General features: G+C 37.6%; 1 protein-coding gene across 6 annotated transcripts in view; it reads right to left on the reverse strand.

Moving 5' to 3' along the window:
- Positions 1 to 444: 444 nt before the first annotated feature.
- The window catches only part of SLF1 (SMC5/6 complex localization factor 1), a 46,535-nt gene continuing 25,324 nt past the window's right edge, over positions 445 to 21,655 (reverse strand). For 5 of the 6 annotated variants that reach the window (XM_089493185.1, XM_089493178.1, XM_089493173.1 and 2 more), the window contains 11 exons: positions 18,685 to 18,840; positions 17,954 to 18,120; positions 16,311 to 16,448; positions 15,719 to 15,878; positions 13,867 to 14,014; positions 12,106 to 12,251; positions 9,443 to 9,609; positions 8,804 to 8,937; positions 6,466 to 6,558; positions 5,671 to 5,853; positions 445 to 1,561 (listed from right to left, as the gene is read on the reverse strand). In XM_089493185.1, coding sequence (XP_089349311.1) covers positions 1,062 to 1,561; positions 5,671 to 5,853; positions 6,466 to 6,558; positions 8,804 to 8,937; positions 9,443 to 9,609; positions 12,106 to 12,251; positions 13,867 to 14,014; positions 15,719 to 15,878; positions 16,311 to 16,448; positions 17,954 to 18,120; positions 18,685 to 18,840 — 1,992 coding nt within the window. In that variant the 3' untranslated portion in view covers positions 445 to 1,061. Of the gene's footprint in view, positions 1,562 to 4,510; positions 4,713 to 5,670; positions 5,854 to 6,465; positions 6,559 to 8,803; positions 8,938 to 9,442; positions 9,610 to 12,105; positions 12,252 to 13,866; positions 14,015 to 15,718; positions 15,879 to 16,310; positions 16,449 to 17,953; positions 18,121 to 18,684; positions 18,841 to 21,655 lie in introns of all 6 variants that reach the window. The other variant, XR_016277507.1, reaches the window with a different exon arrangement.

Here is a 21,655-nt window from a genome sequence, read left to right on the forward strand (position 1 = left end):
TCCAAGACAGAATATTCTCTATACATAGTTAGCAAAATTAGTTTTGCCAAATTTCTCTTCCTGGTTTTAGTATTAAGCTTATTTAAAGCTAACTGTTTTTATCTCAGAGAAACTCTTCACTTCCAATGTGAGATTTACCTTGGTGTACATGTGGGGGGGGGGGGGGTCAGTGGGTGAATTGGTTGGTAGCATTGCTCTTTGCCATCTCTGTATGACAGAGCTATGGAGTTCATTCCCCTCCCACCCATTTCAAAAGACCTTTCAGCGGTTTTATATAGGAGAAAACTATTGCTGGGGTGAGGCTACATAAAGTATGGATAAAAAGTAGGGCACTACTAAGATTTTAGAAGTATATAAGCATCCAACTCAATGAAGATTTATGAAGCACTGTGCATATGTATTAAACATGTTTTACAAGAATTTAGAATGCCATTGGGAGGAAAGATTTAATGAGCAATGAATTTCAATGCAAGTTGTTTATTTCAATCAGGTACTAAACACACACTTTATGGATTACTACTGTGGTAACCAGAGGTAGCCAAACCAGATTTAATGAACATACATTCAATTCATGTAGGATCACTGTCTGAGCAAACTCAGCTACCAAAGCAATGAGACTACAGCCCAGGTCGCATAAAACAGAACAATTTTGCATTTGGTGAAGGAGCAATGGTGAGCTTTAGGCTCACTTGCTCCACCTATCTAGAGGAAATCAGAAGTTTCTTTTGTTTGTTTTTTGCTTCTGATTCATAACCACCATTATTGTGATGCTTAAACTGTGGTTTGTTTAATAATTAAGAACAAGATCCAGATGTTCCTGAGTTCAGACACTATAAAGAAATGCATAGTCCAGAAATTGATTATTTTCTCCGCTGGTAGACAAAAGGAAGTGAAGTGAGAGTTTCACTGTTGTTCCTTCATGTAGTGTGAAACCATGGTTTACTGTTAACAGCAAAACCAAACCAAATATAGCCTTCATCGTTCCCCATACACAGATATTACCATTTAACGATGAATGAAGCCAATGAAAATAAAAGATTACCAAGTCTAGGCAAGTCAATTTACTTTGGAAGACTGTTGGTCAAATTAAGTCTAGACATCTGAACTGTCATTGAAATTTGTTGTAATGCTGCTACAAAAGCATTTTTCTGTTCTCCTGGGCCAACTGTAAGATTCTCAATTGTTTCCTGAAGATAATATGGAAGATTTTGAAAAGTATCAATCTCTCTTAAATAAAGATTTATTAGCCAATGGCCAGTATTAAACTTGCAACCATCTGCTGTCACCAGGAATGGATGTGAGCAGGTTGACTTTTTAATGCTTACAGAGAAAGGTTTAAATAAGTTATATACGGAGCAGAAGTTCAGCAACATCTTGCAAAATAGCACTGTCCAAAATTCTGTTTGTTGATTATACCAACTGCTTTCAACTTTAGCATGAAACTCCTCAGCTGTCTCTTCTATTTTAACAACATTCAAAAGATGTTGTTTAGTAGTCACACAGTTTATATGATCAAGTGGAAAGTTTCCCTCAGAATCTTTCTGCTCTAGCAGTATTGGTCCTGCAAAGAGAAAAAAAACATTAAAAAGGAAACAGTATCTTAAGTAACTGAACAAGCTGACAGGCTTTTTGAACCATCTGTAAGTTGCTTTTCATACTTTAATAATTTATGATATGATAAGTGGCCATATCTGGATCACCTTATTGAAAAGCCATTTTCTACAAGAGCAGGTAACTTTTGGCCTGCTATGGCTACATCTAGCCTGATACGTTTTTTGTTTCTTGATATAATGGCACTTAACCACTCAGCTATAGCAAAAGCTACTATTAACTTATCAAAAATACAACCAAGAAAAGTGGCAATGCCTACTCACTTGGGAGTAAGCTTCATTGAACTCAATAGAACTTACATTTTAAAAAACATTTTTAAAATCTATGTGTAAGATTGCACAGTAAAGTAATTCAACACATTTAATTAAAGACCAACATTGTTCCTTATTTTAGTGTGCTATGATTTTCTTTGCATTAAAGGCACCAACCTGATTATCGTTTAACTTGCACCATTTTTATTACTTTCTCCAAGCAATAGTATCTATCAAAATACATTTCTACAAAACATTTGTCTAGCAAGCACACACATACTATACCCATCCTAGAAGGGGATGATTCTTTTAAATCAATTATAAAAAATTAGACAGACAGTAAGCCTTCAGATAAACTTCAATGAAGAGGGAGTTGTTAAAGTAAATGGCAACAGTCTCCATAGCAAATTGAAACAGAGTAGGGAAAGAGAGCTGTACGGTGGTAGTTGCCAAGTTACTGAATATTTCGAATACTACAGTCAAAAGGCTGAAGATTTTTACACATTTAGAGGGAACAGTTTTTGCAAAACCATTTTGGATTTTAGCAAGGACTGATTCACAAGATTCTTCTCCTCCCTTTCAGAGCAGAAATGCCACCCACATCCACCTTTAGCTACTCAAGTTCAAGACTCAGATCAAGGTACAGTTTAAAGTACCAGCTGAACGAAAAGGGTCTTTGCCTTCCACAAGTGAATGTATCAATTAAGAAGTAGGTTACAGAAGCTGGCAGTGGTTGCAATATGAAGTTAAGAATACTAGAAATATCAACTTTTCCCCCAATGACTCTTTGCAAAGTCTTTATTCTGTGCAAGGTCACCATTATTAAGCCAAAATAACAACTTTTGATTCCATAAAACCCCTATTCTATTGTTATTCTATTATTATTATTATTATTATTATTATTATTATTCTACTATTCAGTCATAGTACTATAAAGACAATTTATTTGCTTTTAGTATGTAAATGTAGTGAAAAATTGCTTAGTTGTGTCCATCTCAATTCAACAAGTGTGTGTAGGATGGTGTCTGTTAACTCAGAAGGGTGATCTGTATAGCTGTACACTGAAAACCTGCATCACTTGTTTGGAAGGTAGAAACTGATTTCAGGCTTATTTTTTCTCTCTGACATACGATCAGGACTGATCCTCTGTTTTTTTGGATAGGGAATGATACTACTGTTGGGTAGTGATGAGGGCAAAACCTATAAATTAACATTATCATATTTAGGAAAACTCAACAATATATGCAGATGATGCTGGATTACAGGCCATACTAACAGAAGTAATTTTCTTAGGGCATGCAAACAGAAATTGTAGTCACACTGAACTTGTAAGCTTTCTTTTAGTGAGAAACAGAATTGACCCTTATGTGTATAGATATCTTTCTTCAGGTACTGAGGGGGATGGTATGCTATTCCCTCTTCTGCAGCACCAAAAGATTTTCTTGCCCCGATTTACTGATAAGTCCCAGAAACCATGACAAGAAGGCACGATTGGAGAAGAAATGAAACAATATCAGCACTGAGATTCACTGAGGTCCTAAAGGGGCCTCAGTGCTGCTATCATAATTTGATTTCTGGCTATGGGATGTAGCCAGATGCTTCTTCCATCCTGCCTGCTCTCTGCAAAGCATGGAATGATTGTATGGAGTGGCTTGAGGGTTTTTCCAGTAAGTTGGGAGGAGAGTATATGGCTCAGCATAGCGTAGGTCCGCATACAAATATTTATACTATGCTGAGGGGGATGTTGGATTGCAGCTAGTGTGTGTTAAATAAAATGCTTTGCGGTGCAGAAAAAATGTTAGAGTAGTGTTGAGGATAGATACAGGTCTACCCTTGAGAAAACTGCAAGAAATGGGAGACACAGCTTCAAATTACAACTCGGCTGTAAGGCTCATTAAGTGACCCTGGACTAATCACCAGCAGGTTTGCTGTGAGAATAAAAGAGTATCCTGCATGCTGAATTAAGTTTTTCATAGAGGAATTATAGGATATAGATGTCATAAACTGTTGTGTTGTATGTGTGTAGAGAAGATTATTAGCCATATTAATTAAGATAAATAAATGTAGATACAGGCTGACTCTCCCTTATCCAGAATTCTGAAATAAAAAATATTCCAAAATATTCCAAAATTATCCACATGAGTAAATGAGATAGTGACATCTTTGCTTTCTGATGGCCCAGTGTGTATAAATTTTATTTCATGCACAAAATTATTTAAAATACCGTGTATAAAATTACCTTCAGGTTGTATGGATATGGTGTATACGAAACATACATGATTTTAATGTTTAGACTTGGGTCCCATCTCCAAGATACCTCATTATATATATCCAAAATCCAAAAAACTCTAAAATCCAAAACATTTATGGTCCCAAGCATTTCAGAAAGGGTAGACTCAACCTATATTACATTACAGGTTTATTTTCAAAAAACTAAAATAATTAGATGGCTGCGATGGCATGGGGATTAGGTTGGGAGGAATGCAGAAAGGCTCTCGAAAGTAGTTAGTCACCAAACATGAGTAACTCTACACTGAATGTGCAACACAGTTCCTGTCATGTGTTGTCAAACTGTTTGACAGGCCAAAGCCTGGCAGATGACAGTAAAGATAAGTCTGTACACACAGTATGTGCAGTTGCCACAAGACCTTGATGGATGAAAGTGCAAGTAGATCTTCTCCCCCAGGACAGGGGTATCATCCACCGGTCATTCTTCACCGACACCCAGGAAAAATGCACATCTGTCAGTGTAATGCCACATTCTATTGAAGACCTGGACTTGCTGTAATATTGGCTCTTGCATCACTTAGACCGATTGCAGAGAGGCCAGGTATTGGCTTAGAATGTCAGCTGCATGGTGCAACAGATAAATAAAACACCTGGGAGACAGCATTAAGGTTCAGCCCAACATACAGAGACAGAGAAGAGCAAGGGATGTATTGATTGTGAAAAGATGTCAGCCAGAGACAAAGGAAGTAGCCTTTAGGGGGCAGGAGAAGACTACAGATGTACAGAGATCTTCTAAAGTAGTTAAAACCAGCACAATGTTTGTGTTTCTTAATTAAAACACTATATGCAATACATTATTTTACAGAAGAATTAGCGTAACAGCCATACAAATGTGGAAGCAGGATAAAAGTAAAACTAGACTTAGTTTTTAATATTCTCACTATTGCTTTATCAATCTAATCCCCCCCACTGCAAACTTAATTTTCTGTGTACCTGTGTGTGTGTGTGTGTGTGTGTGTGTGTGTGTGTGAGAGAGAGAGAGAGAGAGAGAGAGAGAGAGAGAGAGAATGAGAATTCAGACTAATATTCTGAAGGGTAACTTGTCCCAAGCAGTGTGTACACAAAATGTTGTAATTTTTTAACTTGCTTTATTTTTCTTTGGGAATATGGGAACTACAGCAATTGAATAATTTTCCCCCCTTGGAATTACAAGACCTTCTAGAAATTGTTTTACCAGCCAAATCATCTTATATTTAGGTAGCATGTGATTAAGCTAAAACATTTTGAAATTGTAATGTAAAATCATGAGTTTATGGAAGTGGCATGCAGTCCATGTTAATTTAAATTTATAAACAAAAACCTACAGGTCAGCTAATATGAGAAGCAGCCAAAATCATAAAATTTACAAAAATTATTTAACAGACAAGATGAATGAGTGTAAACATGGCAAGATATACATCAATATGTATAAAAAGAGCTCTAACATTCAAATGTTGTCTCAAACAGCCTCAAATTGTTATACTCTTCTGTTTTTACAGATTCTATTTTCTCTAAACTTACTTAACATAAACACACTTACCCCCATGCTGAAGTAGAAGCTCAGCAATCTCTACATGTCCGTTTGACAGTGCATCATGCAAGGGAGTCACTCCATTCACTTGACTGAACAGGTTTACCTCTGGACAATGTTGCAAAATTTCACGGACACACACTGTGCTACCATGGTTACAAGCTTCATGCAAAGGCGTCCAACCAGCATTGTCTGAATTATAAATCAAGTGAAGTTTGGAAAACAGTAGAATTAGTAGAAGGATGCTCATTGTACTGTAAATCAAATTCCATAAAAATAAGAAACCTTTCCCACGTCATTCTAGTATTAATTTTAAAAAATGAAAGCCATATGCTAATTCACTATTAAAATGAAATTAATAAAGAAACATATCCCTAGAAGCAAAGGTCTACTTTCAGTTCGATTCTGCAGTAATCTGATTCCATAAAGCAGAATATTGTTAGTGTTAAAAACAAGCCATGAATTTGTACTCAAAACCTCATTAACCCAGGTGTATTAGCTCATTGTGTGAAATTCTAATCCTGATTTAATATAAAGCTACTCAGTTTCTACTCTCATACCTATAGAATAGATTATGAGATAAATTAAAACCACTTCTGTGTTTTAATGGAAAGCTCACACATACAATTAAATGCATTGAATGGTTTGTTCAATAAACTGTAGTTACATGCTAGGCATAAATCTTTGTTTTAAATCACAATTCTCCAGAAGAAAAACAACGAAGGAGAACTTTGCAAACACAACCATGTTACAGTTGTTTGGGAAGATCATGGTGTGTGCAGTACAGAAAATAAATTTACTTACCTTTAACGTTGATATCTATTCCTGGGAGAGAAAGAAGATGAATCAATTTCTTCACATTGTTGCTTTTGCAAGCAAGATGCACAGCTGTCTCTCCTAGCATACAGAATTAATAGATTAAACTAGTCTAGACAAAATGGCAACTGAAGAAAATAATCAAAGTGCAGGGAACTAGGAGATATGGCTACTTGCCAGAGCATTCAGTAATGAATAAGATTTTCCTTTGTCCTGTTTAAACACCTTTTAAGAAAATTCAAAAAGCCCACAGAGCTTCTGTTCCATCAGAGATCCAGCAATGAAACTGCACTGCTAAAGGGTTAACCCGGGAATTATCTCTCCCCCTACAACCCTCCTGTTCAAGCTGTAAAAGCTTCAATCACATTATAAAAGCACTGAATGATCACAGAACACCAAAAATGCTTGGTTTTGAAGCAATAAAAGTTTAGAGTGCAGTTGCCCTCCCTTAAATTTATTCATGAACCTACATTAAGTGTATGGTTCTTTTTATACAGCATTTGTAGCTTAATTCAAATGAATGTTTCTGGCTAAGCACGAGTGCCTCTACACACTCAAGTATAATTCAGAACTTCAAATCCGTTAACAGATGGTTTGCTGTTTCTCAATAGGCTGTCTGGCTTGCCTACAGTACCAGAAAGAAAAGGAGGGGAGAGGGAGAGAGATTAAAAGAATGAAGCAGTTCTAAGAAGTGGGAACACAGTCTCGTTTAGAGCTAAAAATGAGCAAGAAAACATGCAAGACTTGAACTGCAGTTTACAGATAGTGGCCCAATTAATGCAGACAAGGTATAAAATTCTGATATTTATCCATAGTGTCTTTTGTTAAAGAAAGCTTATGAAAAATGCAATCTGAGGTGCATGAGGACGTAAGTTCCAAAGCTAACATTTTGGTCTTCCCCTTCAATTTACATACAGTTGATGATAGGTTAGTAATTTTGTACCTACATGCAGAAATGATGGAGCCAAGAAAGTAGACAGGCCTTCATCCAAAATTGAATTGTAAATTCCTAAATATTCACCCTAAACTATTTTGCATCTGTTACTATTTACCTTTAACAGGATTTTATTCTTAGACAGAGCGTCTGGATGCTTGTTATGGGAAATACCAAAGTCTTTCCAAGTTCCCATCCTTTAGACATTTCCATATTAAATGGTAATTTTATATTCATTTGCGATCCAGTGTGGTGTAGGGGTTTGAGTACTGAACTAGGCCCCTGGAATTCAAATACTTGCTTGATCATGGAAGCCCACTGGTTGACCTTCGGTAAGTCACACTCTCTCAGCCTCAATGTCAAACACCCTTTAGATAAATCTTGCCAAGAAAATCCCATTATAGGTTCACCTTAGGTTGCCATAAGTTGGAAACGACTTGAAGCCACATAACAACAACAAACAACAAGTACACCAGAAAGATGGCCCTTGTGGTCTCTTCCAACTATATGTTTCTATATCAGTAGGAGAAAAGGAAACTACTTTTAACTTTGCATTTCCTCATGTGGTTAATGAGAATTTAGCAAAGGAGGAGAATAAAACCAAAATCCAGGTAAAATGAGGGTTCTTTTTTCTTTGACTGACTCAAACATAAAATTTAGAATCTAAATCCATCCAGTGTTTTAAGTCAGATACAGACTAGTGTAAGTGCATTTTATTATACTGGTAATCTAAGTGCAACCTAAAAAATTACTATGCTGCTTATTTTAACCTTCACTGTTTAGATCCCAGTGTAGTTAAGACTCAAAGCCAAATACATTTCATAGCCTGGGCTGAATGCCTAGAAGAAAACAGTCCATATGTTTAATAGGGCTACATAATATGGCATATACTTGTCTTTGTTCACAACGTTTAGGACTGAAAGGGATGAATACTGAATTAGACTTTCAAATCAGAAGATGATGTTGATCCTTCCCAAGCATAGGTTGAAGTAGATTAGTGAAGCAAGGCAGTCATAACTGAAATGGATCTATTTAAGATGCACCCTCAATTTATTGCTCTGTGTGTGTGTGTGTATGTGTAAGACACACACACACACACACACACACACACACACACACACAGAGGACAGAGGGAGGGAGGATGGATGGATGGATGAAGGCAGGAGGGCAGGAGAACGAGAGAAAGAATGCTTGCACAACAATAAAAGCTGAATTCTATTGTATATAATATCATCTCCTTTACTTTAAAAACTTGACATTATATAGCATCGAACACAAGATAGTATTACTTGACCTATAAAATTTAGATATCATTTCATCTTTACCAAAGCCAAATGTGAAACTATTGAATGACTTCTGGAGTACTGAATTTGAGTAAAGAACTCACAGTACCTTTAATATTAACCTTGTAAATGTTCGTCTGTTTAGCTGAAGAATGATTATTTTCTTTGCCATGTGACATCTCAATTTTGGCTTTGTTTTTTAATTTCTTTGGAACAGCAGCAGAGTTACTATTGTTTTGTGCACTAAAAAAGCAAGAAATGACAAAAGTACACTCAAAAAACTGAATTTAATTTACATTTAAGTAAAAAACACACCCCACTGTGTTATGTACTAACAGGTTTATGTAGAGACAGATGTATTTATATGCTTTCAGATTTTGAAATTTGAGACTTTATTGTAGTTTTGAAACATTCACTACAATATGTACTTGTAATAAACTCAGCAATCATTCAATATAAAGAGTGTAAGCTGTTTTTAAAAAAGTAATTCCATGAACCGATCCATTTCTCTTGGGAAGCAATTTACATTAATAGTGGAAAACTATGTGCAGTCTACATATATACAAAGAAAAGAGAAAAGAAAAAGCTTACTCCATCCAGATGTGTTACAGGATTAAAACAGAGCTTTCTGCCAGTCACAGTAATTTGCAGACAACAACACAGGTCACATAAAGTTCAAGAAATGTGTCAGGTCAGAAGCTGTCCCCCAAAGCAGAATAAAACTGGTGATGTTATAGGTATTACTTACGGTACATCAGGCAGCACTTCGGCTTGGTTCTGCTTATCACCATTTAGCATCAGTAATGCCCTTTGAGACTCAGGGCAAGGCCATTGCCCTATTTTCTCTCTCTTTCCTTTCTGCATGTTCCCTGTCTCACGCATCCATATTTGTAACACAGGCAGATAGGAACAAACCTGTTGCAAAAATGACACTTTAGTCTGGGTATGTTTAAAGATGACAGTAGCACATGTCTGGCCATTAGAGCTGCTACTAGCTTCCTTCTTAATATTTTTCAGATTGTCCAGGGCTTACAAAATTATTTTGAATATTTCTTAAAGTGTGAAAGTGTAAAAGTAACTCCCATGTGCCCTTATAGTTTCTAACAAACTCACAGAAATTGTGCTGGGTAAGTGTTCTACTAAAAACTATTAATATTGCCCTAGCACAGATGTCCAGAACAAAGAATAGTATAAGATCAAGAGAAGCCCAGAAGCCAGAAAATAGTCATTCAGCTTTGCACTCCACTAGCTGAAGCAACATCATATTGAAGCTATACCAACATATCGTTCCCAATCCATTGTATCCTCCCATGCAGAGTAATAAATATTTTGGACATTTTTAGAAAATATTTTCCATCCTTTCTACAGGAAAAAGATAATAGAATGAGAAATTTAGCAGCTATCCTGCTTTATCAACCAGGAATGGTTGCAAGGATGGAAGAGGTGATATTTATTAATTTCTGCACTCGTTCTGAAGCTCCCTGAGCTCCCCCCCCCACACACACATCTGCTGCAATACTGTGGGACATGGCACAGGGAAGCAGAAATGTAGAATTTGCAGAAATTACCTTCGCATCATTCCCAAACATGGTTCAAAAATGATCTTGAATTACAAATCCCACTGTAGTCACAGCATTTTTGACAAATCATAAACTGATCCTGTATGCTCTGGTTAGGAAAAACAGGTCACTGGGTTGTCTATACAGTGACACCTTGAAGGGTTTTGTGTGACATCACTGGTCCCCAAACATCTGCCTTTTGGCAGAAATGGGTTGCAGCATTTACCTCCATCACTTCAAAACATTGGACCTCAGCAGAAGAGATGGTGTGAGTGGGGTAAGCCTCAGTGGGAGGAGAAAGGAGAAACCCTATGCTTTTTAAAATAAATAAATAAAATTTTGATTTTTAATTTGTTTTTTTAAAAATATTCATTTAAAATTTTCTTTTAAAAAATCACATCTTACAAAATTTTCATTTTAACCACATGAAACTATGTGCAGCACACCTGTCCCAATCACGGGCTTGCCACCTGTGGATTTGAGTATCTGCAGACAGCAAGCACTGTTGATTTCAATGGCTGTAGATGCACATAGCCCCAGGAGAGCAGCCGCACACACTGCCACTGAATACTGTGGGACTTGAAGTCCTGCAGTTTTTGCTATCCGTGCAGGGGGGGAGGGGTCCAAAAGAGAATTCTTGCGAATAAGAAAGGCCTCCTGTGCATGTAAATACATTTAGGCTGTGTGTATGATATTGTAATTTAAAGGTATCATTTAAATTTTCTAGTTGTTTATGTCACAACTGCCATTACAGTCAGTGATATACAGGGATTACGATTTGTGAATAACGTTAGTACAAAAAAGATTACTAAGGATTCTTTATCGTATGTTATGTTATGTTATGGTATGGTAGGTCAAGGGGGATCACACCATGAGTTACCACACTATGTGATGCCAGCCCTAATGACTCCACTGCCAAAAGGTGTAAGGAGTAGTAAGAGAATTGCATGTATCATCTTGCTTGCTTCTCCTGCTCACTGAAGTAGATAGCTGCAAAACATTGCAATTACAAAACATTGTAGTTGCATAATTGCAAAACATTAGAGTGTCTGTAGTAGTTATGGAACAGGGACATTTGTATGAGACTAAAGGGTAGTCACCTTCCATGTCAAAAACATTATGGTAGACTTTTTGTATCTCCAAAGCTGATTCAAATGGTGGATATAGCCTTTCAAATATTGGAATTCATGCCATCCTGAGCAGTGATCTTTGTTGTCTATTGCAAAATAACTTCTCTGTGTGGTCACCATAATAATGTCTCATAAGTAGCCAGTTCTTCTCCATGGTCTCTCAGTGACTCACACAAATGAGTTAATCTGTGCCTACATAGTGCCTCTTTCAGAACTTTCTATGGTGTTCTGAAGGGGTTTTCCACAGATTCCTAATATAAAGTATTTCTTGTATGGCTTCACCATTTCCAGCAAATAGCACTAAAATACATATGCACCAAATGGTTGTGGTAACAAAAATGATGCATGATTTCAACCATATCTAATTTTTAGGGATTAGAAGGAAGCAGGCGCAGATGAAATATAGATATGGCTGACGTATTGGGTAGCTAAAGACAAAACCATTAGAAGCATGGCAAAATCTATGAACAGAAAGAGGTTTTCCAAAGGTTAAAGTAATGAAAAGTAATGAAAAAGTTTAGTAAGAGTTCAGGGTTTTTCACATAGTGTTATCAAACAATCCATTTACTATTTAATAATAAATATTTTAAGAAACTAAAGTTTAAATACCCATTAAATACTGAGGTAATGCTTGGGGGAAGAGGGAGTAGCATGCAAGGACATGATTCACTACTGGTATAAATAATTATTTATTGGAAATTGTATTAAGCAATAACACTTACTATTTTTTCAAGCGAAAGTTGTTCAGTAGAAATGAAAGTATTAGTTTGGTAACAGAACTTTTTAAAGACTGCTTCTGCAACATACATTTCAAGCCAGAGAGATGGAATGGAAGTCACAAATATTTTTAATTCTTCTGGGGAAAAATCTAAAGAGAAGAGAGAGCAGAAGAAAACTTTAGACCAGGAGTGGACAAAGTGTGATTTTCAAGGCTTTGTTGGGCTACAACCCCCATTAGTCGTGTCTAGTGCACTCAATGAGAAGAAATCTTGGAAGATGTATTCCAACTATAACTGGAGATCCACAATTTATCCACCCTTGCTTTAGGCAGGCAGAACAGGGGGGAAAACCCTGATATTCATATCGCTGTTGCATTTGTCCACTTTATTGATATTCCTAAATTATCAGGATTACTAAATTGGTTGACTGAAAAAAATTAATAAAAAGGAAAAAGTTATCTGATGATGCCTATCAGATTTTCAAGATTGAAGTTGATAAAATATAAGGTAAATGACATCATTGAAATGCTGTCTATAAAAGCTAAAATGTCATGGTTTTTCAACGAAGCAGTACATCAAGTCAGGAAATTTACAGTATAAAATGGGGATACTATGAGGGAGAGAACCTTTACTAGGAGAGATAATCCATACTGCAAACATTCCTGTAGATACAAAAAAATCTTTTAGCAATATGAAAATAATGTAAATTGTATAATCCATTAGGATATTCTGTACAATTAGCTCACCTTCTGATAGCCAATATTCTTGAAAATGCAGATCATGTGTATGACACATTTGTGTCAGTTGTAACATGACTGACAAGGCTATTGATATAACTCTAGCCTATAGCAAGACATGTGTACATTTGCTTAAATATGATGGCAGTAAGGAGGTCAATGTTCAGAGCCGGATATAATGCAGGGTCTTCCAATTTTAAGAGTTTCAAACTTAACATGGGCTCCTCATGAAACAAACAGACTCTTAAAGCCAGTATGAATGAAATTGCTACTCTGGAACAGGGCTATGGAGAAGTATATAAATTCAGAAATGAAATATATTCAACTTGGACTTTGTAACACCAAGACATAAACAGAGATTAAGGCATATTGTAGATAAAAGACACAGTTTGCTTAACTACATGACCATGTTTTGCTGATATAAGTCCCTTACAAATGGGCACCACAAACTGTCTCCGATTGTAAGGATACATCTTTCAGTTTATTAATCATGGATATGGTTCAGGCTGAAAAGTTATGATTTGCACAAAACAAAAACAATAACATTCCTGCTTGATTATTTAAACTTTCCTAAGCACTGAATTATTTATTTGATGTAGGTAGGAAGCAAACAAGCTATAACCATGAGTCCACAAGACTTGAGCAGGGCAGGTGATGATAGGATGACCTGGAGGTCTCTCATTCATAGGGTCACTGTAAGTTGAAACCAACTTGACGATAGCTAACAACAACACTGTAAAAAAGAAGGCTGACCAGGCAGGTACCTTATTAAACCATGCTGAGTAGGGTGAATACAGGTAATAATGAAAATCAAAGGATTCTGAGATAAGATTAAAAAAGAGAAAGTGCAGAGCTAAAGAGGAAATTAGACATGGGTTAGGTTTTACCTCATACACTGATTTCAAATCAGCAGCTAAATATTTCATTACAAATCTTCAGCTTGCACCCAAAGAATGAAACACTTTACATCCAGGTCAACAAATTATACTTTTTATGTATATATATGAAAAAAATGTATTAGTCTTACCATCACAAGAAATAACAATATAAGATGCAAGATCGTCAGCTACAGGATGCAACACATTCCTGTCCATCATGAATCCAGAAAGAATCCAATATTCCACTACAGTACCCAAAATTCCATTAAGGAGCTCAGCTACCTCATGTTTGAAGATCTGGAAAAGATTACAATCTGTGTTTTATCAGGAATCGTACTGCTAATGAGATTTATCACAGTTTCTGTTCAGTTAGCAATTTTAGCATTTGGTGATTGGCTATGGTGACTATGAGCTCTCTCCCCTACCTTTGAGTATGTCACAGCATCACTTTTATTTTAAAAACCAACAATTGACAGTTCCTTAATTTGGTCCTTATCAGTTCTGGTGTGCAGCAGAGGTTGCAGCCAAAAAAAAAAAGGTCAATTCTATGCTGTCAGTTCTATGTGTTCAAAAGTCCCTGGATATGGTAGGAATGCTCATCTGGGAGATTTGTATCTCCCAATCCATAAAACCAGGATGGGGATAAAGTTGGACTAGTCTACAGTTCAACTGAGTTGGACAGCAGTCCCAATCATCTTCTTCAGCAGAGTGAGAGAACTGAATAATGAGCAACCCCTCTACAGCTCCTTTGAAAAGATGTCCTACCCTAGTCTTCATCCCCATTCTATGCAGTGGAGAGGTTTAAATCTCCCATCACAATGGAAAACAAACCCTCCCTATCATGAACACTGCATGGATCAGAGGAGGGGGGGAATGGACAATTTGCACATTGCGAACTTTCCTATTGGAGGACCAATGGTGAATTGATCGTGGTGGTGATATTAGGCAGAGAAGACTTTCAGGACCAAAGGAGGAAACAATTTTTAGAATCTCAAACTTCTGGCCTAGCTGTCGTGCTAGGACAGCCAGTTTCAGAGGCAACAACTTTAGCTCGCAACCAAACTTTTTACTTGCTCTGTATTTTGAGAATGGGTCTGGAGTCATGCTAACTTGGGAATTCTACAAGTTGTACTTCAAAAGAGTTTTCAGCCAACTTCTATGAGCAGAGTATACTGAAGACTGCAGAAATTACTTCTGACAGAAAATTTTATCTTAACATCTTTGGCACAGCTTCTCAGGTACACCAGCTAAGTGACAATGTATTTGGCACTACAGGTATCCGAACAAATTCACAATTAGAAGGCTTAATTTTCACAATGACTTAAAACAAAGTTTTAAAAATTGATTAAGATGATATTAATATCAGTCATCATTGGCATCACTAACCCGACTTTTAAAATATTCCATTAAAAAAAAATAAATTTTGAAATTTGAATTTTAAAATATTCTGGGGCTTCTCCTTTCTCCTCCAACTGCGCTTCACCCCACTTCCACCATCTTTTAAAGCACTTTAAAGGGAAGCAGTTGAATGCCACAGCCCATTTTGCCAAAAAGTAGATGTTTGAGAAGCAGTGGTGCCACCTTCCCCCTTAAGGTGTCACCTGGTGTGGTCCGCACCCCATGCACCCCCAGTGACGCCACTGCTACACCATGCTGGCTCAAGCAAGAAAATGGCAGAGGGAAATGTATTTTCATTAGAAGAAAGACTGTGTGATCTGTATTACTACCTCTTTCTGAGTGACTGAGATGTCACTTGACCATGTACCTTTAAAAATGTCAACAATCAATGCGTGCAAATGTTTGAATCAATTTTTTTACCTTCCTACAGAACAAGAATATATGCTTGCATTTTACAAGATATAAAGGTACAGAGCTTTATTGACAGAGTCCTTCTAAAAGAAAGAAATAAAACAAAGAATTATTTGGCTTTCCTTACTCTTTGTGACATAGAGAGAGAGAGAGAGAGAGAGAGGAAGAGGAAGAGAAAGATCAATCACATACATCTTTTGTCTTGTACTTTTCTTTATAGGAATTTGTGACCCAGTCTGTGAGAATATTTATCTGCTTGGTGAAAAGCACTGATTCATTCCCTAACCAGAAGGTCTTCTGAAGAACTGTCTCTGGCATCATCTGCAAATGTGAATCAACTCCTTCATACAAACTTGAAAAAAAAAAAAGAATGCATTAGCTATAAGGATACTTAAAACAAAGCATACCTTCCATCCAATTCTGCAATTGTTATAAATTAGAACAAAATGTATCCAATTCTGCAATTTAGAATAAATTTGAACAAAATAGTATTGTAACATTTAATATACTAAAGACAGAAAAACAAACTGCAATTGAAATTAAACATTTGTACATTTAAAAAACAAAATGAAAGCGCACATCCTTCCAGTAATCAAAATCAGAATAGCTTTCTTCTTTTAAAAAGCAGGATATCCTCTAGTAAAAATATGCAAAAAAATATTAGGTGGGAAATATTTAAAAAGTTTAGTTTTTAAATACCATATGTTGAAGATAACACACCACCTGACTGTAAAATACAGGTAAGAACAATTTGCTTATAGGGAACTTTTTAATCAAAACACACCTTCTTGTTAATGCCAGCACTTCAGCTTGGAACAAATTCAGGATAAATTTTATCAGATTTTTGTGAAATGTTTTCTCATCATACATGGTTTCTGAAACAGGGACTGAATGACAAACACCTTTGCAGTAAAGACAAGACCTTGAAAGAGAAGCACAGGTGAAATCAAATCAATTAGAAAAAAGAGGATATATTCCAGGGGCTTTTACCAGTTAACATTTACATTCACACCCTTCTACTTCAAGGCTCACATCTGTGCACATGTGTGCATGCAGCATTGTTTGTGTGTGCAGTGAGCATACCTAATCCAGATGAGAGGGCAGAATCACAATATTCTCCCCACCTCTACTGTCATGTTCATGTCTGAAGGGAAAAACTTGTACCTGTGGAGATTCTCTGTTTGTCAGAATTCAAATTATCTTTCTGTCTTATGTGGAGAACCTCCATGGATACAACAGACTCTTCTCTTCAGACTCCTCCCATACTTCACCAAACAGCTGACTGATGGGATTTCAACTTTTCCCACCAGTTAGCAAGTGTGCAGTTGAGATCTGAAGGCATCTTAAGTTACCTACTGAAAGTGAATGACTTTACAGAGTGGTACCTATTTATCTACTGTATATACGTGTACAAGTTGAGCTTATGTATAAGTCAAAGGAAGGTTTCAGGGTCAAAATTCTGGATTTTGATATGACCCACGGATAAGTCGAGGGTAAAACTTAGGGGGCCATAATGGAGAGGGGGAAATACCACTTCCGTTCCTTCTCCTTCTCTGGTCCTTTCCTGAGGCTTGCAAAATGGACTGGGAAGAGACACAAGTGGTATTAATGGGGAGTTTTGTCCTGGGCAAAGAAGGCTTGCAAAATGGACTGGGTTGAGAAGCAAGTGGTTTTAAATGGGGAGTTTTTTCCTTGGGAAGAGAAACCTTGCAAAATGGAAGAGGAAGAGAAGCAAGTAGTTTAAAAAAAATTTCCTTGGGAAGTGAAGCCTTGCAAAACGGACTGGGGAGAGAAGCAAGTGGTTTTAAATGGGGAGTTGTTTCCTTGGGAAGAGAAGCCTTGCAAAACAGACTGGGGAAGAGACGCAAGTGGTGCTAAATGGAGGAGGCTTTGAAAATGGACCAGGGACAGAAGGAACTGGTGTTAAATGGAGAGTGGGGCATCAGGCTTGCTTGGTTTTGGACCTTTCTAAGCAGTACTAGTGTAATGACTCATACAGAAGTCGACCCAGGATTTTAGGGTCAATTTTGGGGCATACATTTCTTAATTTATATTCAAGTATATACAGTATTTTGCATTTGCATGCTTTCGAACTGCTAGGTTGGCAGAAGCTGGGACTAGTGACGAGAGCTTACACCATCATGCAGTACTCGGGTCTCAAAATGCCAGCCTGCCAATCATGCAATTAACAGTGTCAGCGTCTTAACCACTTGAGTCACATCTATACTAAGCCCGTTATAAATTTATCTAGGGTAGTGGCCATCACCATCTCATGTGCCAATGACTTCCATACTTTAAAAATAATTACATGTTGCACTGTTTATGTACTCAGTAGAAGGTATTTTCTCCTTAGAGGCCCATTCCATATGAAAATCTATACTTAACATCTGGCTTGTTTATAACATAATTATTCCAGAGTGATTTTACCTTACAAGCATCTCCATCAGAGGCCACGTTCCTCTCATGCAAACAGGACACTGAAGAATTTCCAGATAATAGCTTAACATGGAAGGTGATTTTGAAGGAGGAGCATACTGAAGCAGAGTATACATTATGTGAAAAAACTGAACAGAAAGTGTAGAGTCTGAATTTCCCTGTAACAAACAAAAATAAGTATAAGTCTTGTACTCTGCTTCATACTTAAAATTGTTTCTCAAACTGAAATTGTCTAACAGTTTTAGGAAAAAACATATTTATTTTTCTAAAATATATACACTTCCCTACCAAATGTGTTTCTAAACTTCACTGGCTGTGTCATATAAGGAGTTTTTATTTGTTATATTATATTCTAGATTTCATCCATCATATAACTCAAGGTTTATTTAAGGTTTTTAGGCAATCTTTTTAAGTTATCAACTCAAACCCCATATAAAGGAAAACAGTTTGTTTCTGTTCCTGCATCCCATTCATTTTAGGTCACCTCTTCCCCTGCTTTTAATTGGTAGCTGGGAAGCCAAAAGATATATTAACACTGAGATATATTAACACATTCAGGAGCCCACAACACATACACTTCACCACTTCTTACACAGCATGTTTATTACAGAGTATTTTGGGCTCTAACTCACACAAGCTTAAATCAGTATGATTAATAGTCAGGAACCATGAGAACAGTTTATAAAAACATCAGATTGCCTATTTTTATATATCATTCTTACCTGTAGTATGTGCTCTAGAAGAGAATGAAGAAATTTAACAGGAGGAATGAGATCTTTCCAAGAGAGAAATTCTGTGATTGCAATGGAAAATAACTGGTCATCTACTAGCTCTTCAAGCATGCTGTTTTTTCTTCTAGAACAATGGGGATTTCTTACCTAGGAAATGAAAGAGTACTGCAAATTTGTTCTGTTTAAACAAAAATCAATCAGGACTGTTATTGATATTTTCTGACCACCCCCCCCCTCCCTGAAGTTCATATAACTTCTCTGTAGAAAGAGTGAAAAGGGAACATGAATGGGGCAAGGTATATATAGAATCCTGCTGTTATTCTGATCAACTGGGGGGCAAGTAACATGAGGCAGAATGTTACTCACGTCAATGAGTGGCTTTACTTTTCATGGCCCGAGGCTCCCCTACCATGTATTAGTGGATTCATACAAGCTTGTTGATTAAATTCATTAAATTCATCTGCATATAAGTGACTTTTTTTAAAAAAAAAATACACACAAAGTGTACCTCCTTCATTTTTAGATAATGTTCAAATGTATCATGGCAAGGGGTTTTAGAAGAGGCTTTCCCTCTTATACAACAAAGAAGGGAGATATTGTTTTCGTGTTACTATGTTTTCTGTTTGCAATTTACAAGTATTTGCAGTACAAATAATACTGTTTAAAAATCTGATGTCTAATTATTTGGGGAGCCTCTCTTCACACAGTTTTTTTAAAATTAAAAAAAAATTAGATTATTCAGTTTAAAGGGCTACCATCCTAACACAAAGTCTTTACCACCAGAAAAGACAACAGGTTCACTGTGGTAAAAGCACTAGTACACTGAAATGTACCAATATGGATTGAACCTGTATTCCAGTAAACTTTCCTATAATTATTTTTACACTAAAACTACCATGTCAAGAAAGGTAGATGTCAAGAAAGGTATGTTTTGTATATCATACTATACTTATAAACAATTACTTTTATATATGGAAAAGTGCATCCATTTTAATTTAGTTACAAATCAAAAATCAAAATGGACAGTGCACAATGTTTGTTATTGGATTAGCAACATTCCAATGTCATACTAAAATATCCTTTTCCATTTACAGTGGGCCTCCTGGATCTGTGGGCTCCAGATCTACTAACTCTACCAATCACAGATTGATCGTCTCATATTATTAAATGCTAGTGAGATGAATGCTGAAGTGTTCATGCTCATGCTGCCATCATTTTATAATATGGGACTTGAATACTCATATTTTTTCATATTCATGGGTCCACTGTATTTCTGACCAAGATACTTTCCAGCTCTACAGTCCACCATTCAGACATATTTAGCAATGGAATATAGGAGGATACAAAGAAATAAACATGAGATACTTAGGTCTAGAACCGTGATGGCGAACCTATGCCACGCATGCCGCAAGTGGCAGTCCGGGCTGTTTCGCTGGGCACAGGGACCGAGGGAAGGAAAAACAGGCACGTGCGTGCCCGTTCCTCCTTCTCCCCGCCATTTTCAGCCCTCCCGCTGTCTCTTGGAGACAGCGGGAAGGCAGAAAATGGGACTGGAGAGAAGGAGCCAGGCGTGCACGTCTGGCTCCTCCTCCCAGCCTTTTTCCGGCCTTCAGGGAAAAGGTAGGCGGGGAGATGGAGCGACTGGCGCGTGCCAGTTGCTCCTCGCCAGGGAACTTTCCCAGCCTCCAGAAAGACAGCTGGGGGCAGGGAAAGGCCCCTGAGGAGGAGCAGTGGTGGCGTGCCACATCCTGGGCTCCATCAGGGGCCTTTCCTCCCCTAGACCTCTCTCCCGAGAGAGAGCTCTGGGGAAGGAACAGCCGTGGAGGAGCCCAGGACCGCTGCCTGCTGGCTCCTGGGCTCTCTCTCGGCCCTGCCTTCCCCAGAGCTCCCTTCAGAGGGAGAGCTCTGGGGAAGGAACGGCCGTGGGGGAGCCCAGTTCAGCCGAAGGAAGGGGCCGAAGGGAAGGGCCGGGGACGGGTGTCCAAGCCCTTCCCTTTGGCCTCCCTTTCCTTTGGTCGAACGGGCCCCTTGGAGCCCGTTCGGCCGAAGGAAAGGCCTGGGACCCATGCCCAAGCCCTTCCCTTCAGCCTCCCCTCCCTTTCCTTCGGTCGAACGGGCACCTTGGAGCCCGTTCAGCCAAAGGAAGGGACCGAGGAGGAGAGGGCGAGTGTATGCCTCCTCCTCGCAGGGCTTCGTTAGACCTGAGGTGTCCTTCGGAGGACACCTCAGGACTACCAAAGCCCTGAGGAGAGGAGCAGAGGCCACACACCTGTCTTCATAGAAAATGTGGATTTAAATACTGTGAGTTTCAAGGTCATAATTCAGGAAATAGATTATGAGAAACCCAATGCAAGCTCTGGGTCTTTTATGAGAACAACATTCTAAGAGCTGCCTTAAACCTCAAATAACTACCAAAATGAGTTTCCAGATTTATCCCAGTACTAACTTAATTTATCCCAGATTTATCCCAGAACTACTCATAAGTAAAACCCCATGTAACTCACTATAAGCAAGGTTAGCAACAGGTGATGGATTAACATAAATTATTCATTATATACTGCGGTACACCTTTCAAAATGCTATAAAAGGTAGATATGCTGCAGAGATAGTTGAACCTGTGTAACTGCCCCTTTTGAGATGGGAACCTGGACCACAGCTGTAAATACATGGGGAAGTCTGTAATTCAGTACATATGTGACCATCAGTTGATGTGACCAGAAGACTGTATGCAGTGTTCCGCATGGACATCAGGATTTTATTTTTTATGCCTCTGCTTAATACAGCTCCTGGCTGTCAAAAAGATACTTGCTAAGATCATGCATACTGTTGAGCAGCATTTTAATTGGTCCAAGAGATTTGTACATATCCAATTACTTTGCATGCACTAGCTTCTTTAGATTCTATATGAAGATCTGATTAGTACAATGAAGAGTGACCTCCATTTTTCTCCTTCTATTTACAA

Source organism: Sceloporus occidentalis, unplaced genomic scaffold (genome assembly GCF_023333645.1).
Source record: "Sceloporus occidentalis isolate IW3139 unplaced genomic scaffold, rSceOcc1.0.p SCAF_1, whole genome shotgun sequence".
In the NCBI taxonomy this organism is placed as follows: domain Eukaryota; kingdom Metazoa; phylum Chordata; class Lepidosauria; order Squamata; family Phrynosomatidae; genus Sceloporus; species Sceloporus occidentalis.